Here is a 20,766-nt window from a genome sequence, read left to right on the forward strand (position 1 = left end):
AGGCAGGGCCACGGAAGGGTCGAGACCTTGAGGGAGGCCAGATGGGGTCAGCGAGCGTCATGCATAAAGCATGAGCAGCTCTGCCGGCTGCTCCCAGCAATCCCGAAGGAGCACAGCGAGGCCCCTCCCTGGTCCGGGGAAGCGACAAGAGGCCTGGCCGGTGCTGGGAGACCGCGGGCCCCGGGAGGCTCCCCCACACCGGACTGTGGCTCCAGTAAAGCTGACCCCAGAGCTCCGGATTCGCGCAGAGGAAGCAGTAAAGACCCGTGCTTTCTGCAGGTGCGTTCCCGGTGCAGCGGCCGAGGCCTCGGCAGTGTCAGTGACAGGAAGGATGTGCATCTGCAAACAGAAACGGCCTCCACCGAGGAAATAAGAGGACGAAAGCTAGAGTCTGGTGGGGACACATGCTGGGTCCTGGAGGCTGAGGAAGCTGCCTGCCATTTCCGAGGTATGTATGTAACAGTGTGCATCCGTGCACCCGGGTCCTGGTGACTTTCTCTGTGCTGATAAACCCCGCATGGCCCTACGGTAAACCCTTCGATAACCATCTCCTGTCATCTTCAGACAAGGGCCCTAACCAGGTACATTAGCGCTCAGCTCTGAGGTATAAGCGACTGGTCCAAGGATACACAGCAGGTAAAGGGCAGAGTCCAGGTCTGAGCCTATGTCCGTGGGTCCTCTCTGAATCCAGTGCCTGGTACCGACTGTCTAAACGGCTCACTCAATACTCCTCAGCCCCACTCCCGGCCTCTGCGCCTGGACTCATCCACCAGCAGCGGTGTTGGCCCGCCTGCCCTCCCCTGACCCCAGCAGGCCCTCTGCCCACGTCCCTGCATTATTAATGCATCGGTAGGTGGATATCACCGCTGTAACTGTTACAGTGTAACAGATAGGAAAACGCGGTGCTTTCTGCCAGCCGGTTCACGGGTCTACCTAATCAATATCCTCTGTCTGAGGCTTCTCTTCCAGTGCCGCTTGAAGTCTCGTGTGAATTCTTTACTGGGTAAGCTCGCCTTCAGAGACAGAAACCATACACACACATGTCGATTTTGAATGTCATTACCATTTTCAAATACAAGAAAATTGAATAAAAAAATTTTCAACAGTGGATGTTACCGGACTTGCAGAAATAAATTGACAACACAAACTAGACTCCAGTCCTCTTCCCAGCGAACGTAACTGAAAGCCTACGCAAGTGGCTAAAGACAGGCGGGACTCAGAAAAGGAGGTGTCTGGGACCCAGATCATTTGCGGCTTCATTAACTATGCGTCCTGGGTTGTCAGAGGCAGCCTCTGGAGCAGGGGTGGGGGACGTCCGGCCCGAGGGCCGCATGAGACCCATGAGATCATTTGGTCTTGCCCTGCCAAGGCCTGAGGGGCGAGTTATTAAGTATCTGACCAAATAGAGCAGCTCATCTTTAAGCCGATAACTCTGTGTGGCCCGAGGATGATGTTGTAAATATCCAAATGGCCCCTGGCAGGGAAAGGTTCCCCACCCCTGCTCTCGAGCTTCTCGGATGTGCACCTGGGAGATTCACACGAGACTTCGAGACGTCCAAACACCAAGTCCATGCAGCAGGCGCAGGACGGGGCCCGAGACTCCGCACTGCCAGTAAGCTACCAGGCAAGGACGCCGCGGCGGGTCTGGGACCACAGTTTGAGCAGCAGGGGGTCAGAGGTCTTGCTCAGTCTGTCACACCATCAAACCACCCCTGCGATGGTGCTATTTCAGCAGTTCCGCTGCATTCTAGAGTCTGGATCCAGATAACCTCGGTGTCTGCTCTGGGCAATTTAATTATCTTCCTAGGGCATGCCATGAGCGAGGGCTTCTCCACGTCACAGGAAATAGTCACACTTCCTCATGCAAGAGGGAGGAGGAGGGAATAAACAGAAACGGACAATCTGTGACAGGCCTCATGAGCTTGACCTTCGAGGAAACAAACTCAAAACACCTTCGATAACCAGCACATTATTTCCTGTCCTAATGCTTTCACAATTATGTGGGCAGAAAGTAATATGTAACATGTAATAACTCAATTTTCTGATGAAGCCAGGAAATGAATATAACACAGGAATAAAAGTGAGGAAGAGGCCGAAACCGGTTTGGCTCAGTGGATGGAGCGTCGGCCTGCAGACTGAGGGGTCTCGGGTTCGATTCCGGTCAAGGGCATGTGCCTGGGTTGCGGGCATATCCCCAGTGGGAGATGTGCAGGAGGCAGCTGATCGATGTTTCTCTCTCATCGATGTTTCTAACTCTCTATCTCTCTCCCTTCCTCTCTGTAAAAAATCAATGAAATATATTAAAAAAAAAAAGTGAGGAAGAGGAGGAGGTTGATGATCATGATGATCAGCAATAGTTACACTGAGAAGTTACTGTATGTTTCTGTGTATAAGACCCTATTTTTTTTCTAAAATCATTAGACTGAAATTGAGGGGCATCTTAGACACAGAAAAATACGGTGTGTTCCAGGCACATGCTAAGCACTTTGCTTTCATTGTCGAGTGACCCCCACAACAATCTTATGGTAGAAATATTATTTCTATTTTTATATTAGGAAACCGAGACTCAGTGAAGAAAGATTACTTATCCAATTAGATTTGTGCACTGGTGGGGTCCCTCAGCCTGGCCTGCGCCCTCTCGCAATCCAGGACCCTCGGGGGATGTCGGGCTGCCAATTTTGGCCTGATCCCCGCAGCCCAGCCAGGCCGAAACCGGCGGTCCAACATCCCCCAAGGGATGTAGTAGTGCGCAAAGTGTCAGGAGGCCGGGGAGGAGCCCGAGCCCAGGCCAGGCACCACGCTGCTCCCACTCATCCCAGCCCCGCTGCTGCCACTCCGTAAGCTCGCTGAGCGGCGCTCCCCCTGTGGGGGCGTACTGACCACCAGGGGGAAGCTCCTACTTTGAGTGTCTGCCCCCTGGTGGTCAGTGCGCATCACAGCAAATGGTTAAATGGTCAACTGGTCACTTAGGGTTTTATATAGAGAGATAAAAGAGGGGAGGCTTGAACCCAAGGCTGCCCAAACCCCCACGTCTCTGCACCACAAAGCTAACTGAGGTCCTTCATCTGGAATACAGAACAAGCTCCTATCTCGATGAAAGGAAGACGGCATCCTTAGGCTGTATCAAATAAAGGCTTCAAAAATAGAATCAGGACCACTGCTTCTCTTGATTAAAGACACAGATCAAGCTGGACTGAATCAAATACTCCACGCTGCAAAGGAATCAGTCAGGAACCACTTGGGTGGTTGTTTATCTCAGCAAAAGGATCGGTTGAGTACACATCTGAAAGGCTGCACAGGTTAAATATTCTAATCTAGAAGAGACGACAGGCTTGCACACCAGGCTGACAAGGGCACCATTGCAAAAAGGCCAGAGGCGCTCTCAAAGCAAAGGCAAACAGCATTCACGTATTCAGGCACCCGCCCCAGCGAGCCGTGAGGTTCAGAGAAGGAATCCTAGTCAGATGGCTCCATGACATCACTGTTCTACAGAGGACGCGGGAGATGTCAGCATAGCGCGGCCGGCCAAGAGTTCCCTCCCTCTTCCTGTGCCCAGGGTATTTCATTTGGGTGGCTCACCAGACCTTGGTGCGTACATATCCCAGGAAGGGCTGTTGGGTTTCCCGGATCCAACGGCCACAATTCTTAACATTTCTCTCCCTGTGTTCAGGAAGGGCTTTTTAAGTTGGTTTTACAAATAACTCACTTGGTTTTGCCAGAGTTGAATCTGTTACTGAATCCCTCTATTGGGTTTTAAATTTGAAAGTCATGCCCTGTTCACAAATGTAATAATTGTTCGAGTCTGTGAAGATACTAATTAGAATTCTTTTTAAAGTCTTGTTTCTCATGTTTGTTTTCCTGTGGCCACTGGTGTTTCCGGTTCACCAGCGGCCACTCCTGGGCTAGACTTTCCTTAAATGTCCGGCGATTTCTGTCTGCTCAGCATCAGAGATGAAGACCGATAGGCGTGAGCACCGGTAGCCTGATGAGCTGCCTGGGGAATGTTTAAGATCTCACTTTGGCCGAAACCGGTTTGGCTCAGTGGATAGAGCGTCGGCCTGCGGACTGAAGGGTCCCGGGTTCAATTCCGGTCAAGGGCATGTGCCTGGGTTGCGGGCATTTCCCCAGTGGGGGATGTGCAGGAGGCAGCTGATCGATGTTTCTCTCTCATTGATGTTTCTGGCTCTCTGGCTCTCTCCCTTCCTCTCTGTAAAAAAAAAAATCAATAAAATATATTTTTAAAAAAAATCTCACTTTGGTTTCCTTGGGGAATCTCCTCTTGAGTGGATGCTGCTGAGAGCTGTGGGCAGTTTTCCCCTGGGGTCGGTGAGAAACGGAGGGGAAATAAAGACTTAGATTCAGAGGACAAACAGGGACAAAAGGCTGAGCATCCACTTTGGTGGCGGGCAGCGGCTCTGGGTGGCCAGGCAGCCCAGCCTGGAATTCAGTGACTGCGCACCGTGGGGCCCTCGGGGAAGAGCCTGGCTGAGCAGGGAGGGGCCGGGCCCTTCCTCTGAGCCCCCAGTGCCGGAGCCCGGATTCTTCCAGAGCCGCTCCGTGTGCCTGCCTCTGTGCCTGCGGTGGGGTCTCGTAAACTAACTGCACCTTCTGGAAATTTCCCAAGCTAGTCATCTGGGACTGAGACCTCTCCCTGTTTTCAGTGAGATTGTCACTTATTTTTATACTTAGTTTGATCACTTTAATGGAATCTGGGGAGGCAATCAAGGTAAAGAAATGAACTTTTCACCATCATGATTTAAAATCTCAATTCATTTAGAAATAATTATCAATACATGTGTATGTGTTTATTGCATGTGTGTATACATACATACATGCCATGTGTCTATCTAGAAATAAAACAAAATGTTAACTATGGTAATGTGTAGGATAATAGTTTAAGGTTGACTGTCTATTCCTGGGGGGGGGGGGGATTAATACTGTGATTTTTTTTTTTTAGAACCAATTCACATACCATTTTAAAGGGTACAATTCAGTGGATTTTAGTATATTCACAAAGATGTGTAACCTTCACTACAACCAGTTTTAGAACATCTTACTCATCCCCTAAACCCTGAGTCCATTAGCCGTCACTCTCCATACCCCTCTCTCTCTCCCAGCCCCTGGCAACCACTACTCTCTCTTTCTCTATATATTTGTCTATTTTAATAGTATCAGTGGAATCTAGTAGCGCATAGAAATGAAATCATGCAGTATGTATGTTTTGTGTCTGGCTTTTTAAAAAAGATTTTTATTGATTTTTAGAGAGAGAAGGGGAGGGAGAAGGATAGAGAGATAGAAACATCAATAAGAGAGAAACATCATCTGATCGGCAGCCTCCTGCAGGCCCCTTACTGGGGATTGAGCCTGAAACCCAGGCATGTGCCCTGACCAGGAATCAAACTGATGACCTCTTGGTTCATGGGTCGATGCTCAACCACTGAGCCACACTGCCAAGCTGGCTTCTTTTACTGAATGTAATGCTCTCAAGGTCCATCCATGCTGTAGCATGTGTGTCTCACTCCTTTCTATGGCCGAATAATAGCTCATTGCATGGATATACCACATTTTATTTTTCCATTCATTAGTTGTTGAACATTTGGGTTGGTTCCACTTTTCTGGCTATTAAGAGCAATGTTGCTATGAAATTCATGTACAAATTATTATTACTTTATAATTTTTAAATATACAGCTTCAGAAAAATTACAAAAATATCTTTCCAAAAATACTCAATAAATCAAACTTTTGGCTCATGCAGACTGGCTCTGCTCCCATTACTCTAAAGCAGATGGTTTAGTGTATGCCTACAACACCTAATAGTGCAAATACCTGGACAGAATAAATTAACTAGGAGCAAGCAGACATTCTTGCATAAACTGGTAGTCAACTAATAAATCTAGTCTCAACATGGTGGAGGTACACGGATGTATGTTAACAATTTCTATGGTTTCTATAATCATTGTTTCAGGGCAGCAGGCCTTTCTTTTAAGAATATCATCTTAGAACATATTTCATTCGGTCACATGCAACATTCAGAAAACAGTGCTTGTGCACTGAATTAAAACAGGCCCAGACCATGAAATGAGAGGCGAGGGGCCGCGGGCGGGGGGGGCGGGGGGGGATGGACCTGTTTTGCTGCCCCCTCATAGACTGCAACCTTTAGAAAGGGATTATTTCCATTACATTTTCATCAGGGACTAGCAAAGAAAAGTATATCATGTTATTACAGAGCCTGGAAATGTAATGACTTTCAGGTTGCTAAGCAACACTCAATGTTAAAGGCCCCGGTATCTGTGATCTCTAGAGACACTCTCAAATTTCATTAAAACCTGCTCATAACCATACCACAAGGTCCAAGTGGAGTTTATAAATAGGCTTCGTTTCTTGACATAATAGTGGAGGAACGGAAAAGGAAAACAAAAAGCAAGAGGCATCAAAACTTTTGTGGTGCTTAAAACCAAACATTTTGGACACCCAATTAGCAAAATCTATACAGCTTCTAAGGGTGCTTCATAGAAAGACGCCAAGTACTGTCCATTTATAGTAAATAAGTTATTTATTATCTTGGAAAAATGGTGCTGTGTAGAACTTTGAGACCTTCTTTGAAGAAAGGATAAATACGTTCGGTGTATAAATCGAGAAGGGAGCCCAGGGTAATTTGAAATGATGGTCCAATCATTATTTGCTGCAAGGAAGGTCATGATCGGGGTACGCTTTCAACTGAAATAGGAAGGAAGGGTGCTGCAGGAAATCATTCTGAGGAACACTTTCAAACTATTGCCTTTAGCAATGGTGCTGGGAAAAGTCAATCCCCGGAACAGAAAAGGTTACAGCAGGCCGCAATCACAACACCCGCCCCCCGCCCCCCCCCCCCCCCCCCGTGTGTCTCCCCAGGGTGCTGATCTAGATGTTGGGCTCAGCTCCCTAAGATGGCGAAGAGACCTGGCTTCTCGTACCAAGAGCACACCCTGGTGCTCTCCCCGCTGCAGCTATCTGTGGATCCCTCGTTCCCAGCTCTCTCTCCTTGTCTCAGCACCACCTGGCAATATCCCCGTCCACCGAGAGGGTCCTTCCAGCACCACCGTTCTTTGGTTTTCCCTCCAGTGACCACCACACACAGACACTCACTGCTGGGGCCATTACCATTACCCGGCTGCCCTCCAGAACCAAATTCAAGCATCCCACACACTGATCACCACTTCCCACCGTTCCTCTCTCCTGTCCAGACTTCTCATACTTGGAATTCCAGAACTGTAGATGCAACGGCCAACTAGGATGTCTGACTGCATCTCAAACATCCCATGTCCAAAGCAGAGCTCCTCCTTCCCCGTCTCCCTCCACACCAGCTCCTCCTGAGTTTTGGCCTAGATGGATCGGAACTGTCTATGGCTGTTCTCTGTCTCACAGTCCAGATCCCGTCTGTTGGTAAATTCTACTGGGTCTGCTTTCAAGATCCAAAACATGATCGCTCCAAGCCATGGTCAGGCCTCTCCCAGATCACAGGAACCCCCTGCATCTCTCTTATCCCTCACCCACTTCAACGACTATTCTGAATGCAGCAACCGGGTCACCCCACGCCTCTTCTCAGAACCCGCCAAAGGAGACACTCACCACACTATTCCAAAGTGTTCACCACCAGACATCTGCCTCAGGCTCTCATAGAAGAGAAGGCCAGGAACTAAGACAACAACAGTTCAATTCAGACTGGAATTTGGCTTTAAAAAAGCTATAAAGTCATTTTTTGACAATTAGGGAAATTAAATATGAGCTAGATATTAGTGACATGACATTTTTACTAAGTTCCTTGGGTGTGATAATGTTATCTTAGTTCGGGGCCAAGTGTCACAATGCCTTTACTTCCACATGATTCTTAAAACACACAGATACCCAAAACCTAAGCTATTTTATCACCCCAATAAATTCAATAAAAAATAAAATTAAACCATCTAAATATTAAAAAACACACAAATAGAAATAAAAATATCGCGGCGACAACACCTTGTGTGAATAAACTATATGGACACTTGAAAAAATATGGTAAAATGATAACAATTCTGATTATTCTTGATTACTCAGGTGTTCAAACTATTCTTTTAACCTGTGTTTTTGAAACTTTTCATAATAAAAAGTGGGTACAGTGTCATCAATGGCAGTGGGAACTTGAACTAGAAGGCTCGTTAGAGAAGACAGGGAACGGATTTTATTTGACAAAAGAATTTCAGGAAGGGGCCGAGGGGGTTGAATCTCTTGAGAAAAGAAGTCAAAACAGAAGGAAAATGCTGCTGCCTGGGGGCCACCCACATGGACTGAGCGAGGAGGGGGGTGCCGGCCTGTTCACCGGGAGCTTCCGCGGGGGGCGGGGAGGAAATGGGGAGACCCCTTCACAGTGGTCGCTAAGGAAGCTTTCTCTGCCACCTGCGCATCCTCTGCCAACTTGGGGCAACGCTGCACACGCTTCCCCAGCCCCTTGGGGACTGTTTCTCTCCCGGCCACACACAAGCCTCAGTCCTGAGGGCCGGCTCCATCCCCCTGGCCGTGTGCTTCCCGATTCCATTGCTCAAAACCACAGAAATGTTTCCTCAGGGAGTGAAGTAGGAACTACAGGCAGGTACTTCTTTCCTTTGTTGGAAATTTACAACGAAGCCATTCCGAGTTCCCCGGGAGCTTGTGACTATGGCATCGCTGGCACAGACAGCTTCTCCAGGGAAACAAACGGTGCGCGTGAGTCAGAGAACGATCCCGGGACAGGGACTCGTCAGAGCGTCCTCTCCGAGGCAGGAGCACCTGAATCGGGCGGGTTCCCCGAGAATTGATCATGTTCACTTTTCACTCATTTGGGTACACAGGGTTTCTTTTTTAGGCCACTGGTTTCACACCAATCTCCCGCCCCGCCCCCTTTGCTGTCCTTTAAGAACATAATCAAGAACAGAAGGACTTAAACCACCAGGAAAATGAGCTGGAGAGAAAGAGGCATCGTCTTACCTAAGTGTTCTATACCTCAGGGAATGCGTCTTTACCTCTCTACTAGAAACAGTCCCTTCGGACTCTGAGTCCAGACTCATTCTGTTTCTAACGCTGAATGGCTGCAGAGCAGAGCTCCTACTTACCCCATTTGGCTTTTCTTTTCTTTTTGTAAAATATAATTTTATTTCAGAGAGAAAGGGAGAGGAAGAGAGAGAGAAACATCAATGATGAGAGAGGGAAACATTGATCGGCTGTCTCCTGCATGGCCTCTTCTGGGGATCAAGCCAGCAACCTGGGCATCTGCCCTGACGGGGAATCCAACCGTGACCTCCAGATTCATAGGTTGATGCTCAACCACTGAGCCACACTGGCCGGGCTAAAGGCTTTTCTTTACATGAAGAAATCCAGCAACGGAACATCTCCGTTCTCCCGGTGGAATGAAAAGGACCAGGGGACCTACATGAGCATCTAAATTTTAGATTCTAAAAGGAAAGGGATGTGAGCACAGTAAGACTTGCTGAAAGCCACCAGGAAAAGCGTCTCCAAGGGCTGGATGCTGGTAAGAATCTTTCATACTCTTCACCCAGATCGCACCCCAGCTGCAGGGTAGCTGGGCGGGCAGGGGGAGCCAGGACATCAGTTACCATCACCTCTGCCTTCGCAGTAGCCAGGGGTACGCGCTGAAGCCAGTTCTGCAGAACAAGGCTGTGGTGGTTTCTGCGCCGTCGATACCGATACCGTGAGTGCAGGGGTAAGGCAGCTTTAATTAAAAGACAAGCAGCCAATCGGCAATCATCACTCTGGGAAAACTCCCATCAATAGGGAGTTCAAGAGAGAGGCAAGCTGGGGAGCACCTCGCAGGATGATTTCCATCACCGTTTTAAAGCTACAGCACAGAGTATAATTACAGAACCGCCCGGCTTCCTGGCAATGACAATGGATAATTAAACTCGGTGGATGTTCTAAATACAGACTAAGTGAGGAAGAGCACCCTGGGGGCAGCACCATTAGCACGGAGTAAACTTCCTCAGTCTTTCATCTGTTGGTGAACATTGCAGTTTTAGAAAGAAAAGCACAAAACTGGGACTTGAAACAGGTATTTCAAGAATGGTAGTTACTGGATGCTGGGGGGGGTGGGGGGCTGGGGAGAGGGACAGTCATTGTTAAAGGGCGGGGTTGCATTTGGGGGGAAGGGGCTCTGGAGATGGATGGTGGTGATGGTTGCACAGCCATGTGACTGCACTTAATGCTCCCGACTGTACAATTAAAAACGGTAAAATTGGTCAATCTTATATGAATTTTACCATAATTTTTAAAAAGAGGTAAGTTGTTTCCTCATAAATGGGTATACATTCAATTTTTCTTCCACGAACACCATCTACCTGGTCCTTTATGCAGCAGGTCAGAAACTCTAAGGAGATCATTTCAGGCAGTAAAACAAACTAAAAGGCGGCGGCGTCTGGTTACTCTGACCAACTTGGGGTCTAATTGGCTTGCTGCATGATTAATGCGACCAGTATTTTAGAAAATGGTGTAATTTATTTCCAAGACAGACCCATAATCGCCTCTTTGCAACTCTGAAGAGCTCTGAAACCCAAACTTGCTTCCCTAAGAACATATTTGGTGGCAAAACCTGACCCGAGCCCGCACCGGCCCGCACAGAGTCTGCGTTTACCCACGCGCACACATCTGGCTGCAGAAATATCCCCCTGGTAGACAGCGTCACTGCCCCATCGTTCTACCTGAATGGGCGCCGTCTCACTTGTAGTACAAGCGCCATGCCACAGCGATGGGAAAATTATGCGTTTCCTAACAAACCTGGTTCTGAACGTTTCAAAGAAGAGGCAGTGGATCTCTATGAAATTAATCACATCCGATTTAGATCAATAGTTCCCAAGCACTGATCATGCTCTACCAAAATCACAATTTTGTCAGATCCAGACGTCACTCGTGTGATTACATTCCCTAGTTCGTGTCTTCACGGTGACTCAGCTTTGTTTATTTGAATAAAATTCCAATTTTAAATATTTCTGACTGTAAAAGCCGAGTTCCTGAGAGGTCTACCCTGTGGGACAAAGGAGTTTCTGAAGAAGCCCAGAGGTGTTAAAGGCACAGGAGTGCCAGACCGAGACTTTCACCCTAAATCAGTGGTTCTCAAACTTCTGGCCCTTTAAATACAGTTCCTCAGGTTGTGACCCAACCGTACAATGATTTTCGTTGCTACTTCATAACTGTAATGTCGCTACTGTTATGAATCGTAATGTAAATATCTGATATGCAGGATGGTCTTAGGCGACCCCTGTGAAAGGGTCGTTCGACCGCCAAAGGGGTCGCGACCCACAGGTTGAGAACCGCTGCAAATCATCAGAGAGACAAAGAAAACGGAAAGGGAGCCCCTGCCTGCCCATGTGACTCAGTGTCCCCCGGGCCAGGCTGGTGCGCAATCTCCAGTCCCCCGTCATCACTCTGTTTCTCAGGGAATGGCTCGCTGAGACGGCAAGTCTTGTGGGGGTGGGGGACCCATCTGTACAAAAGCATAAAGTAGCAGTGAGGAGGGGGAATAAACTCTGTGTCCCACTTCCAGGCTGTCACCTTAATCCACCAGGTAGACTGAGCTGGGCCAGGCACCACCATCTATTTATCAAATTGGCACCAAAGTTACCCTGAGTGCAACCCCCTGGCTCATCCATAGCTGCGCTGGCCGAAGGCCTTCTCAGATGCCTGTGTCTAGAAGCAGACAGACCGACCAACCAGAACATGAGCCAGACCAGCAGGACCCTCAACCCTTCCTACACTTCAACAGCAGCCACTGCAAAGAACAGCCTTCAGAACCAGCAGAGTCAGATTTGTTAGGAAAAGAAAATCAGTCCGTCTTCAAAAGTACCTTCAGCATCAGCTCCCAGAGCACAGACACGGGACAGTAGGGAAAGTCTTCCCGCACAGAGGACTGAGAGTTAGGAAATCTCCACTGTGCAACTACCAGGAATTTAAAAATAACAAGTGTACACTGATTGAATGCGGTGATCAAAATGACCACCACCCGCCAGGGGCAGGCAGACACCATGAGCCCCTGGAGGTGCTGGACTGAGAAAGACAATACCCGCTCAGGAGTTTTCCTGAATCCAACGGACGTCAGACAGACACAAACTGACGGTGATTCCGCAAAATACCCAGCCTGCAGGCTCCCAAAGTGTGATGAAGACGAAGAAAGGTGGCAGGACTTTCCAGATTAAAGACACGTGTCTAACAAAGTAGGCGCTCCCAGCTGGGTCCCACCCAGAATAAAGGCTGCAGAGGGCACTGGCACCGCTGACAGAATCGGGATATGGAGGGCAGGCGGGTAAAACAAGGGCATCAGGTTAAATTTCCCGCTTTCGATGACAGTGGGTAAGTGAGAAAACGCCTGTTTTGTCAGGAAATGCACACTTACGAAGGGGCGAGGGGGCGCAACGCTCTCTAACTCTCCAGTTCAGAAAAGCTATGCTGACAGGCAGAATCGGACACAGGCTAACAACAGGCGACTATGGGGAGAGGCGGCTGGGACGAGGTCCAAGATGACACCTGCTCCCTGCCCACCGGCCGCCGCCCCGCCCAGCTCCCCGGCGGACTCACCATCCTCCTGAGAACCCGCAGCAGCAGCTTCTGCTCCTTGGGGTCCTCCTTGGCTGTCAGTGCGTCGGCAAAGCTCTCTGCGTTCTCCGGGGACAGGCTGTCCGGGTTTTCTCCCCCGTAGAGCTGAACCAGGATGGACAGACACTTGGATGCCACTTCAAACATTTCGGGATCCTCAGCAGGAAGCTGAAAAGGAACACACAGGACTGCTGAGGCTCCGTCAAAGAGGGTGTTGGTGTCCCTCAAGAACCACAGCAAAATCTGCCTTCGCGGGGAGAACAGTCTGAGCACAACATTGGACTAACTGAATGGTGTGGGGTTTTGTGAATGGGTCGTCTTCAAAATGCACACAGTAACTCAAAGAAGCTCACACCACAAAATCCAAAGAAAGCCCTGCAGTACTTCCTGTACTCCACAGCAAAGAAAGCCCGGAACAAGCAGGGGCCAGCATAGGTTTTACATACATATATTTAATGCACATGTTCATACAGGGCTGTGTGTGTGTGTGTGTGTATGGGTGTGAAAACTGTATGAAATCTTCTGAGGCATGCCCCTTAGAGTGTTGCTTACTATTAGCTTGCTTAGAAAAATTCACTTCCTAGAAGATATAATGGAACACTCTGAACTTGTCTGGGTCCAAATCATTATCAACTAAACAGGTAGGAGCGAAAGCATTGTTTTTGCATGTACTCAAAGGTTCTTTTTAAAAAATTGGGTGCTAGAACTAAATATAAAATCTAAAACTTCTCAGAAAAATCATAGGCAGAATCTTTTTGACCTTGAGCGAGGGAATCATTTCTTAGCTAGAACTGAGAAAGTACAATGTACAAAATGGAAAATGGACTTCATCTAAATTTTAAAAAAACTACTTCTCTTTGAAAGACTGTCTAGTTCATTAAATGCTCAATACAAGGTGGATATTACACCCCCACCCCCATCAGAAAGGGTCCCTTTAATGGAGACTATGAAAAAGTGCTGCATCAGACCCCCAAACCAGACCATGCTTCTTGCCCCAAGTAAATGTCTCCCCTCTATACACCCCACTTTCTGGATGATGCACATCTTGTAAGTGATTACATGTCCATTTCTGTCCAGCAACCAGGACTCAAGGCCGAGACCATGGCTCAACTTTTGCAATTATATTAGATTTCATATTTGTACTGAAAACTCACCCTATCCTACCTTCACTGATTTACTCATGTTTTCTACTTTATAAAGGCTCTCCAGACTTGAAAAAAAAAAAAAAAAGAGCACCCAACTAAGTTTGAATTTCAGGTAAACAATGAATCTTTTTTAGTGTAAGTATGTCCATTTGGCATCTTATATTTTATCTGTCAACCCTAACTTTATTGTAAACATTGTTATTAGCTAAATCCAATGTTTTGTGGGAGAGATGAGATCATAGACACACACATATATACACATAAAACTTGGAAATATCTCAAAAGTAAACATTTTGAATTTTAAAACTGTATTAAAACAGTTTCAAATCACATTTCTACTGGTTAGTTCCCATTATGTAAACGGAGAAAGATTTTGAAATGCAATCTACACAGTACAATGCATTTCAAAATCTTTCTCCTTTTACATTCCATTTAAAAAATATTGCCTGGTGCAGTGTTTTGTCAAAAATTATATAGGAATATTTAATGTCAGAGAATATATTAACCAAGAAAAAAATAACCACTTAATAATAACAATATTTCCCGCCCCTTTTTGCTATCTAAAAGCACCTGAGGAAATAGCCCCTCTGTGTTGCTGGGACATCTTTAAGGAGACTTCACATCAGCCATTCATCCTTACTCCCCTGCATTTTAATACAGCAATCGCTCTCGCCCCAATCGGCTGACGAGGCAGCAGAAACTATCATTACGCTGACGAATGGCAGCAATTCCAGATGACATCACCCAAGGAAACACCGCTGCCCGCGGCCCTGACGCTGCCCGCTTTGCCTTGAAGGATGCTCTCGTTTCACTGACCCCAGGCTCACTGTTACTGAACAGAGAAATTTAGAGGGAAGAAAACCGGCCACTGCCATCACTGATTTCGTTATTAGTCTATAAATCATTGAGAGTTTTTTTAAAAAAAAAATCCAAAAACAAGTTGAAAGACACTGGTAGGTCAACTCAGCCTTGACCTCTGGGCTTCTGGCACTGTCCTGACTTTGCTAACGAACTTCCCATTTTCCTGGCCAGGCATTAGAGAACGGGGCAACATTCACTTCAGAATCGTCACAGTCGATGCAGAGGGGGCTTAACCAATTCTCTCAAAGCAGCGCAGTTGCAGGAACCAGAGGGGGTGAAGCTATGCCAACGCTGACTGCGACCGCCAAGGTGCGGGGTTCCGTGTAGAAGCTTTGGCCTGATCACGTGTCACTTGCTGCTCTTCCTGACTTTCCACCTTGGATGTGCAGGTGGAGGCTGCTGCCACTGGCTGGGAGAAGGATGCTGGAGAAAGTCATCCAAGAAATAACCCAAGTCCCACGGTGCTTGTGCCCCTCACCAGCCATCTTCCACACAGGAGCCCCAGCGGTTACTTTTGAACACTTTGATCAGATCCCGTCACCCTCCTGCTCAGAACCTCCAGTGGCTCCTCGCCATCTTGAGAAGACAGTCCGAGCACCGAACTGTGGCCCACAGACCCTGCCTGAGCAGTGGGGCCCTATGCCTGCAGGACAGCAGTCTAGACCAGTGATGGCGAACCTTTTGAGCTCGGCGTGTCAGCATTTGGAAAAACCCTAACTTAGCTCTGGTGCCGTGTCACATATAGAAATTTTTTGATATTTGCAACCATAGTAAAACAAAGATTTATATTTTTGATATTTATTTTATATATTTAAATGCCATTTAACAAAGAAAAATCAACCAAAAAAATGAGTTCGCGTGTCACCTCTGACACGCGTGTCATAGGTTCGCCATCACTGGTCTAGACAGTGAGGCCAGGGGAGGGCAAGATGACAGTCTCCACGAACTTACATTGGGTCATCATTCACCGCTGGGACCACCATGGCTTAGATGTTCTTATGGCGACATTATAGCCAGTGGGTAGACCCATGCGCATGGAGCTTAGGGGACAGGTCACGGCTAACGACACACGTTTGGAAATCCTCCAGGCACGGACATCACGGAAAGCAAGAAGCTGAAGGAGTTACTGGTGGCAGCCCAGCCCCAGGCTGGGGGTGCGGGCTTTGGAAAGCTTCTCCGGGGGCAGCCTCTCCTCCCTTCCACCACGGCCCCTCCTCAGACAATTCAGGAATGCTTCGCTCTGGGGGGTAGTTCCTGCTCAGCATCAGCTTCTTCAGGGAAAAGTCCTGGCCTAATTTGGGGCACATTCTAGGCTACTGGGTCTCCTGCATGTGGAAACTGGCGAAGAGCATAAGGAGGGCCGATGGCAGAGCTGATCATATCCAGACTTCTGAGAATGGCCCAATTTTCATCTCCTCCCCGAGGCCAGCGGTGCTATGGGGCTCAGAGCTGGGAGGCCGACACCACGCCACCCTCGCACCCCTGCAGGGCGTTTGGGGTGGGGCTTCCTCTGTCCTGTGGGATCCTCTCTGGGCCTCCTTCTGCCAGCCAGAGATATGCTGAACCTTCAATGTATTACAGACTCCTTCCCCTTCCTCTTCATTGTCATAAATTATTCCTTTTTGAGTTCCATACTTTTCCTTTAAAGCAGCGATTCTCAACCTTCCTAATGCCGCGACCCTTTAATACAGCTCCTCATGTTGTGGTGACCCCCAACCATAAAATTATTTCGTTGCTACTTCATAGCTGTAATGTTGCTACTGTTATGAATCGTAATATAAATATCTGATATGCAAGATGTATTTAGGCGACCCCTGTGAAAGGGTCGTTCGACCCCCAAAGTGGTCGCGACCCACAGGTTGAGAACCGCTGCTTTAAAGGCATTTTGGGAGGCAGGACTGAGTGTGCGATAAAGAGCAATGAAAAGAGGCCTTCCTGCCAGGATTCTTTTGGCAAACCTCATGCTTATTCCACAGTGTGAGGATTGTTTTAATGAACTAAAAGCGTGTGAATGGAATTACGGTAAAAATTACTTTTAGCCCAATAGGCATGGATCAGTGGTTGAGCATCGACTTATAAACCAGGAGGTCACTGTTGGAGTCCAGTCAGGGCACATGCCCATGTTGTGGGCTCGATCCCCAATAGTGGGCGCGTAGGAGGCAGTGGACAAATGCTTCTCTCTTATCATTGATGTTTCTATCTCTCCCTCCCCACCACTTCCTCTCTTAGGCACGTCTCTCCATCCATTTAGGTCATACTTTACGTCTTTCAAAATGTTCTACAGTTAGCATCATGATTTGCATTTTCCTGTTATATTTATGTTTGTCCTTTTTTTATGAGATGGTTTTAGTCACATCTATAAAAGGATTTCCCCCCATTTCTATTTCTATCAGACTAATACCAGTATATTAAAAAAAAAAAAAAGCTATTGGTTTCTGTGTATTATATGCCATGAATTACTGAAGTTTGCTTTTTAGTTTCAACACGTTTTTTATTTTAATCTCTTATCTAGGTATGAAAATTCTCGCAACTGCGAGTAATAATCAGTTTTAGTCTTAATATTTATTTTTCTTCTCTGTAATCTACCACCACCCATCGCTGTTGCCTATTAGTGGTGGCAGAAGGGACTCCTCTTTTCTCAATTTTAATGAAAATGCTTTCATTGTTTATTAATTTCTAGGAAATAACTTTCAACATTTTGGGAAGATTTACTCTATCTTAAATAAAGTTTTAAAAAATTAAGAGTGGCCAGTTGAACTTTTTTAGCATTGACCATGTTTTTATTCTCCTTCAATTTCTTAAAATTATTAAATTATACTTTTCCAATGCTTGAACTATTCTTGAATTCATGGATCAAACCCTATTTGGTCATATTGGTCCTTTTAATACATTACTAGATTTGATTTACCTTTTTTTTAAATTTTCTTACCTATATTCATAAGTAAACGTGATCTTCAATTGTTCTGTGTTATTTTAAAATAGGCTATGGCTTTACACTTATTACAGCTTTATGACAATGAGCCAGGGAGCTTTCCATCTTCCTGTACACTCTGAATTATTTAAATAGCGTAGGAGTTGTCTAGTCTTTGAAAATTTGGAACTCATATGGAAAACCACTTAGTCCTGCACTATTGCAATGACAGATCTTGGAGATGCGAAACAACACATTATGAAAATCCAGGTGTCTGGTATCGTTTTTTATATTACAAGGTGTTTTTTTTCTTTTGATAGCAGCTAATGGGATTCTTGTATTTGCCCTGCAAGCTGGCAGCCCTTCTCACTGGTTGTGAAAGAAATCTTAGCAGAATAAAAGAGGCAAGTGTTCCTTTTCCCCCTCAGCTGCAGAAAAGCAGGTTCCATTTCGTGTCCAAAAATCATCCTTGAAAATGTCATTTCTAATAAGGCAGTCCTGTGAGACATCTGGAAGGCAGAGAGGGTGCCCATGTCCTGGGTGATCAATGTTTAACTTTCAAAACAAAAACCATTCTGATTGGGTCTCTTACTAACAATGTTTGCTTTGGTGATGATGCTTGTATTGACAGCATTGAATTTCTACAGGATATACATACTTATAAGATTTCTTTGTTGGATCAGCATATCCCTCTTTTCTACGTGCTTATGGTTAAAACAAATTAGACCTGTATTCTTTCTTGAATAAAGTGGTTGAGCGGCTTACATCATTGGATGGTTAAATTTTAACTTCTGAAGTTTGATATTTGTTGGTCATTTATAATTTTCTATAAAAGTATCCCCTCTATATTTCAAAGGTTCATGCATTAGTATTATACATACTTCACATTTGAGTGGTTATATTTCCTTTTTCCTTTCCTAATGCTGTAGCCATAGAATCCAAATTAAAACTGTGAGTTATCTCATCTTTACCTGTCAAATGGACCCAAAAAATTTTAGGCTCAGAAGATGCAGTGCTGGTGAAGATACAGAAAAACAAATACATTTACTTACCTTTGACTTGAATGTAAACTGCTAAAAATCTTTTGGGAAGTCATATGGTAATTAATGTTTATGAAAATGTAGAAGCGCCTTGTGATGAAACCATCTCGCTTGTGAGTACTTATCTAACCAAAGGAAATGCAGAAGCAGCTAAAACCAATCATGACTGCTGTGTCCTGCTTATAATAGCCAACCAGTGGAAACCACCTGAATGGCCATCCACCAGGAAATGCTTGAATTAAATAAATAATAGTACACTGATACCATAAAATACTATGTGGCTGTTCAAAAGAGTAAGATCAATGTATAAGTATCGACTTAGAAAGATGTCCATAATATTGAAATAAGTAAAAAGAAAAGTAAGTTACAAAATACCTACACTATAGTTCTATTTTTAGAAATGAAAGCCAGAACAATAAAAAGAAACTCAATGGTACAAGTGCAGGTGCTTGTAAGCAGAGTGAAGAGAATGCAAGGACACATCAAAAGTAACCAAGGTGCCTGGCCAGCATGAATTAAGTGGTTGAGCGTCAACCTATGAACCAGGAGGTCACCAGTTCGATTCTTGGTCAGGGCACATGCCCAGGTTTCAGGCTCCATTCCCAGTGTGGGGTGTGCAGGAGGCAGCCAATCAATGATTCTCATCATTGATGTTTCTATCTCTCTTTCCCTCTCCCTTCCTCTCTGAAATCAATAAAAATATTAAATTAAAAAAAGTAACCCTGGTTACCCTGGAGTAGTGCTATGTGTAAACGGAAGGGACACTCTAGTTGTACCTTAATCACCTGTAAATTTTTTGAATTCTTATAATATGCTTATGGCACCTTTTGTAATTCAAATATATGAAATAAATCTGCCTTCCTTACTCCTAAGATTTTTAAAGGGGACATTTCCTGGGCACCCTCTGCAGTGACCCTCATGTACTGACACACGTCAAATACCAGATCTGCTACAACCAGTGACCATGAGGATGCGTGAAGAGCCGATCTGCCTTTAACAGCGCCAGTAATAGACTGTCAGGATTTCTCATGACTGTCAAATAATGAACAAAGGAAACTTGGAAATGTTACTCTTTGGTTCTAAGATTCAGAAATGTAGTACAGAGCTATATAGCTTAGAGTTCTTAAAATTACTGTTTACTGGATCCGCATTATTGGAAAAATACACGAAGTCCTCTCTATGCTAAAATAATTCCTTCTGAAGAGCTCCTATCTGAGTGATATAGGCTTGAGGTAGAGAATGTACCCCAAAGGAAAAAGAACAAGAGATAATACATTTATTCCTGAAAATGGGTATTTCCATTAAAAGAATGGATATTTAAAATTGCAAGGCTATTAAACTTTTAAAACCACTTCATAACTCACCAAACTAGGCCATTTTTACAACTGGAAAGAAGAAAAGTCTGTCTAAAATTGGATTGGTTAAACATAGTTATGGCTTTATTATCTAGACATTTAGAATACATTCCATAAGGCTGTCTTAGCTTTACAAATTAACGGTTCATTTATTCAAAGAAACTGATCTAGAATTAAAATTAAAAGGAGATTGTCTGTCTACGGTTTTACTCTGTAGGACGCCATGGCCCCCAAACCACATTTACCCAGAGCTCGGCCTCGCACACCTTCGTGCCCCGTGAGGCACGTGGGAGACTCGACCACGGGAGCTGACGCGGCCGTTCCCCACCAATATAGCCTAATATCAGGGCGACTGATTGCGGAGCCACCATGGAAATGCTGGGAATACCCCCGGGTGCATTATCTCAGCACATTAATGAGGCTGCTCACAAAGTGAGTTTATTACAGGAGATAGATGTTTATTAGATCAGTAATATGATTACAGGACATACTGTATGGAAAGGGCCTCGGGGAGCCGTAGACAGGATAATGTTGCGAGCATTAAACGAAACAAAAAAGCCAAACATCGTTACCAAAACTGCTAACTTCACTGTATCCCAGTTACGGGTAAATATCCACACTATTAACTACACACACTCTTTTTCTGCTCCAAAAATGATGCGCAGGCATGCTTTCTGAGGTTACACGAAACTGCAGGGCTTTTTTCGAGGTGGCAAAAGTAAAACACAGCGAACTCAGGAAGTCTACTGCTCATCTTAAACATACCCCACTTCTAAAGACAACTGGGAGTTGTATTTTGAGACCAGCCAATAATGGGTTTCTCACCGCACATGTAGTACTACTGAGTAATAGAGATAAACTAC

At 45.8% G+C, this 20,766-nt stretch overlaps 1 protein-coding gene across 2 annotated transcripts in view; it reads right to left on the minus strand.

Annotated features, from left to right (window-relative positions):
- ULK4 (unc-51 like kinase 4) overlaps positions 1-20,766 on the minus strand; it is a 251,617-nt gene that overhangs the window by 52,784 nt on the left and 178,067 nt on the right. For both annotated transcript variants that reach the window (XM_059664478.1, XM_059664479.1), the window contains exon 35: positions 12,574-12,759. In XM_059664478.1, coding sequence (XP_059520461.1) covers positions 12,574-12,759 — 186 coding nt within the window. The remainder of the gene's footprint in view (positions 1-12,573; positions 12,760-20,766) is intronic.

Source organism: Myotis daubentonii, chromosome 14 (genome assembly GCF_963259705.1).
Source record: "Myotis daubentonii chromosome 14, mMyoDau2.1, whole genome shotgun sequence".
In the NCBI taxonomy this organism is placed as follows: domain Eukaryota; kingdom Metazoa; phylum Chordata; class Mammalia; order Chiroptera; family Vespertilionidae; genus Myotis; species Myotis daubentonii.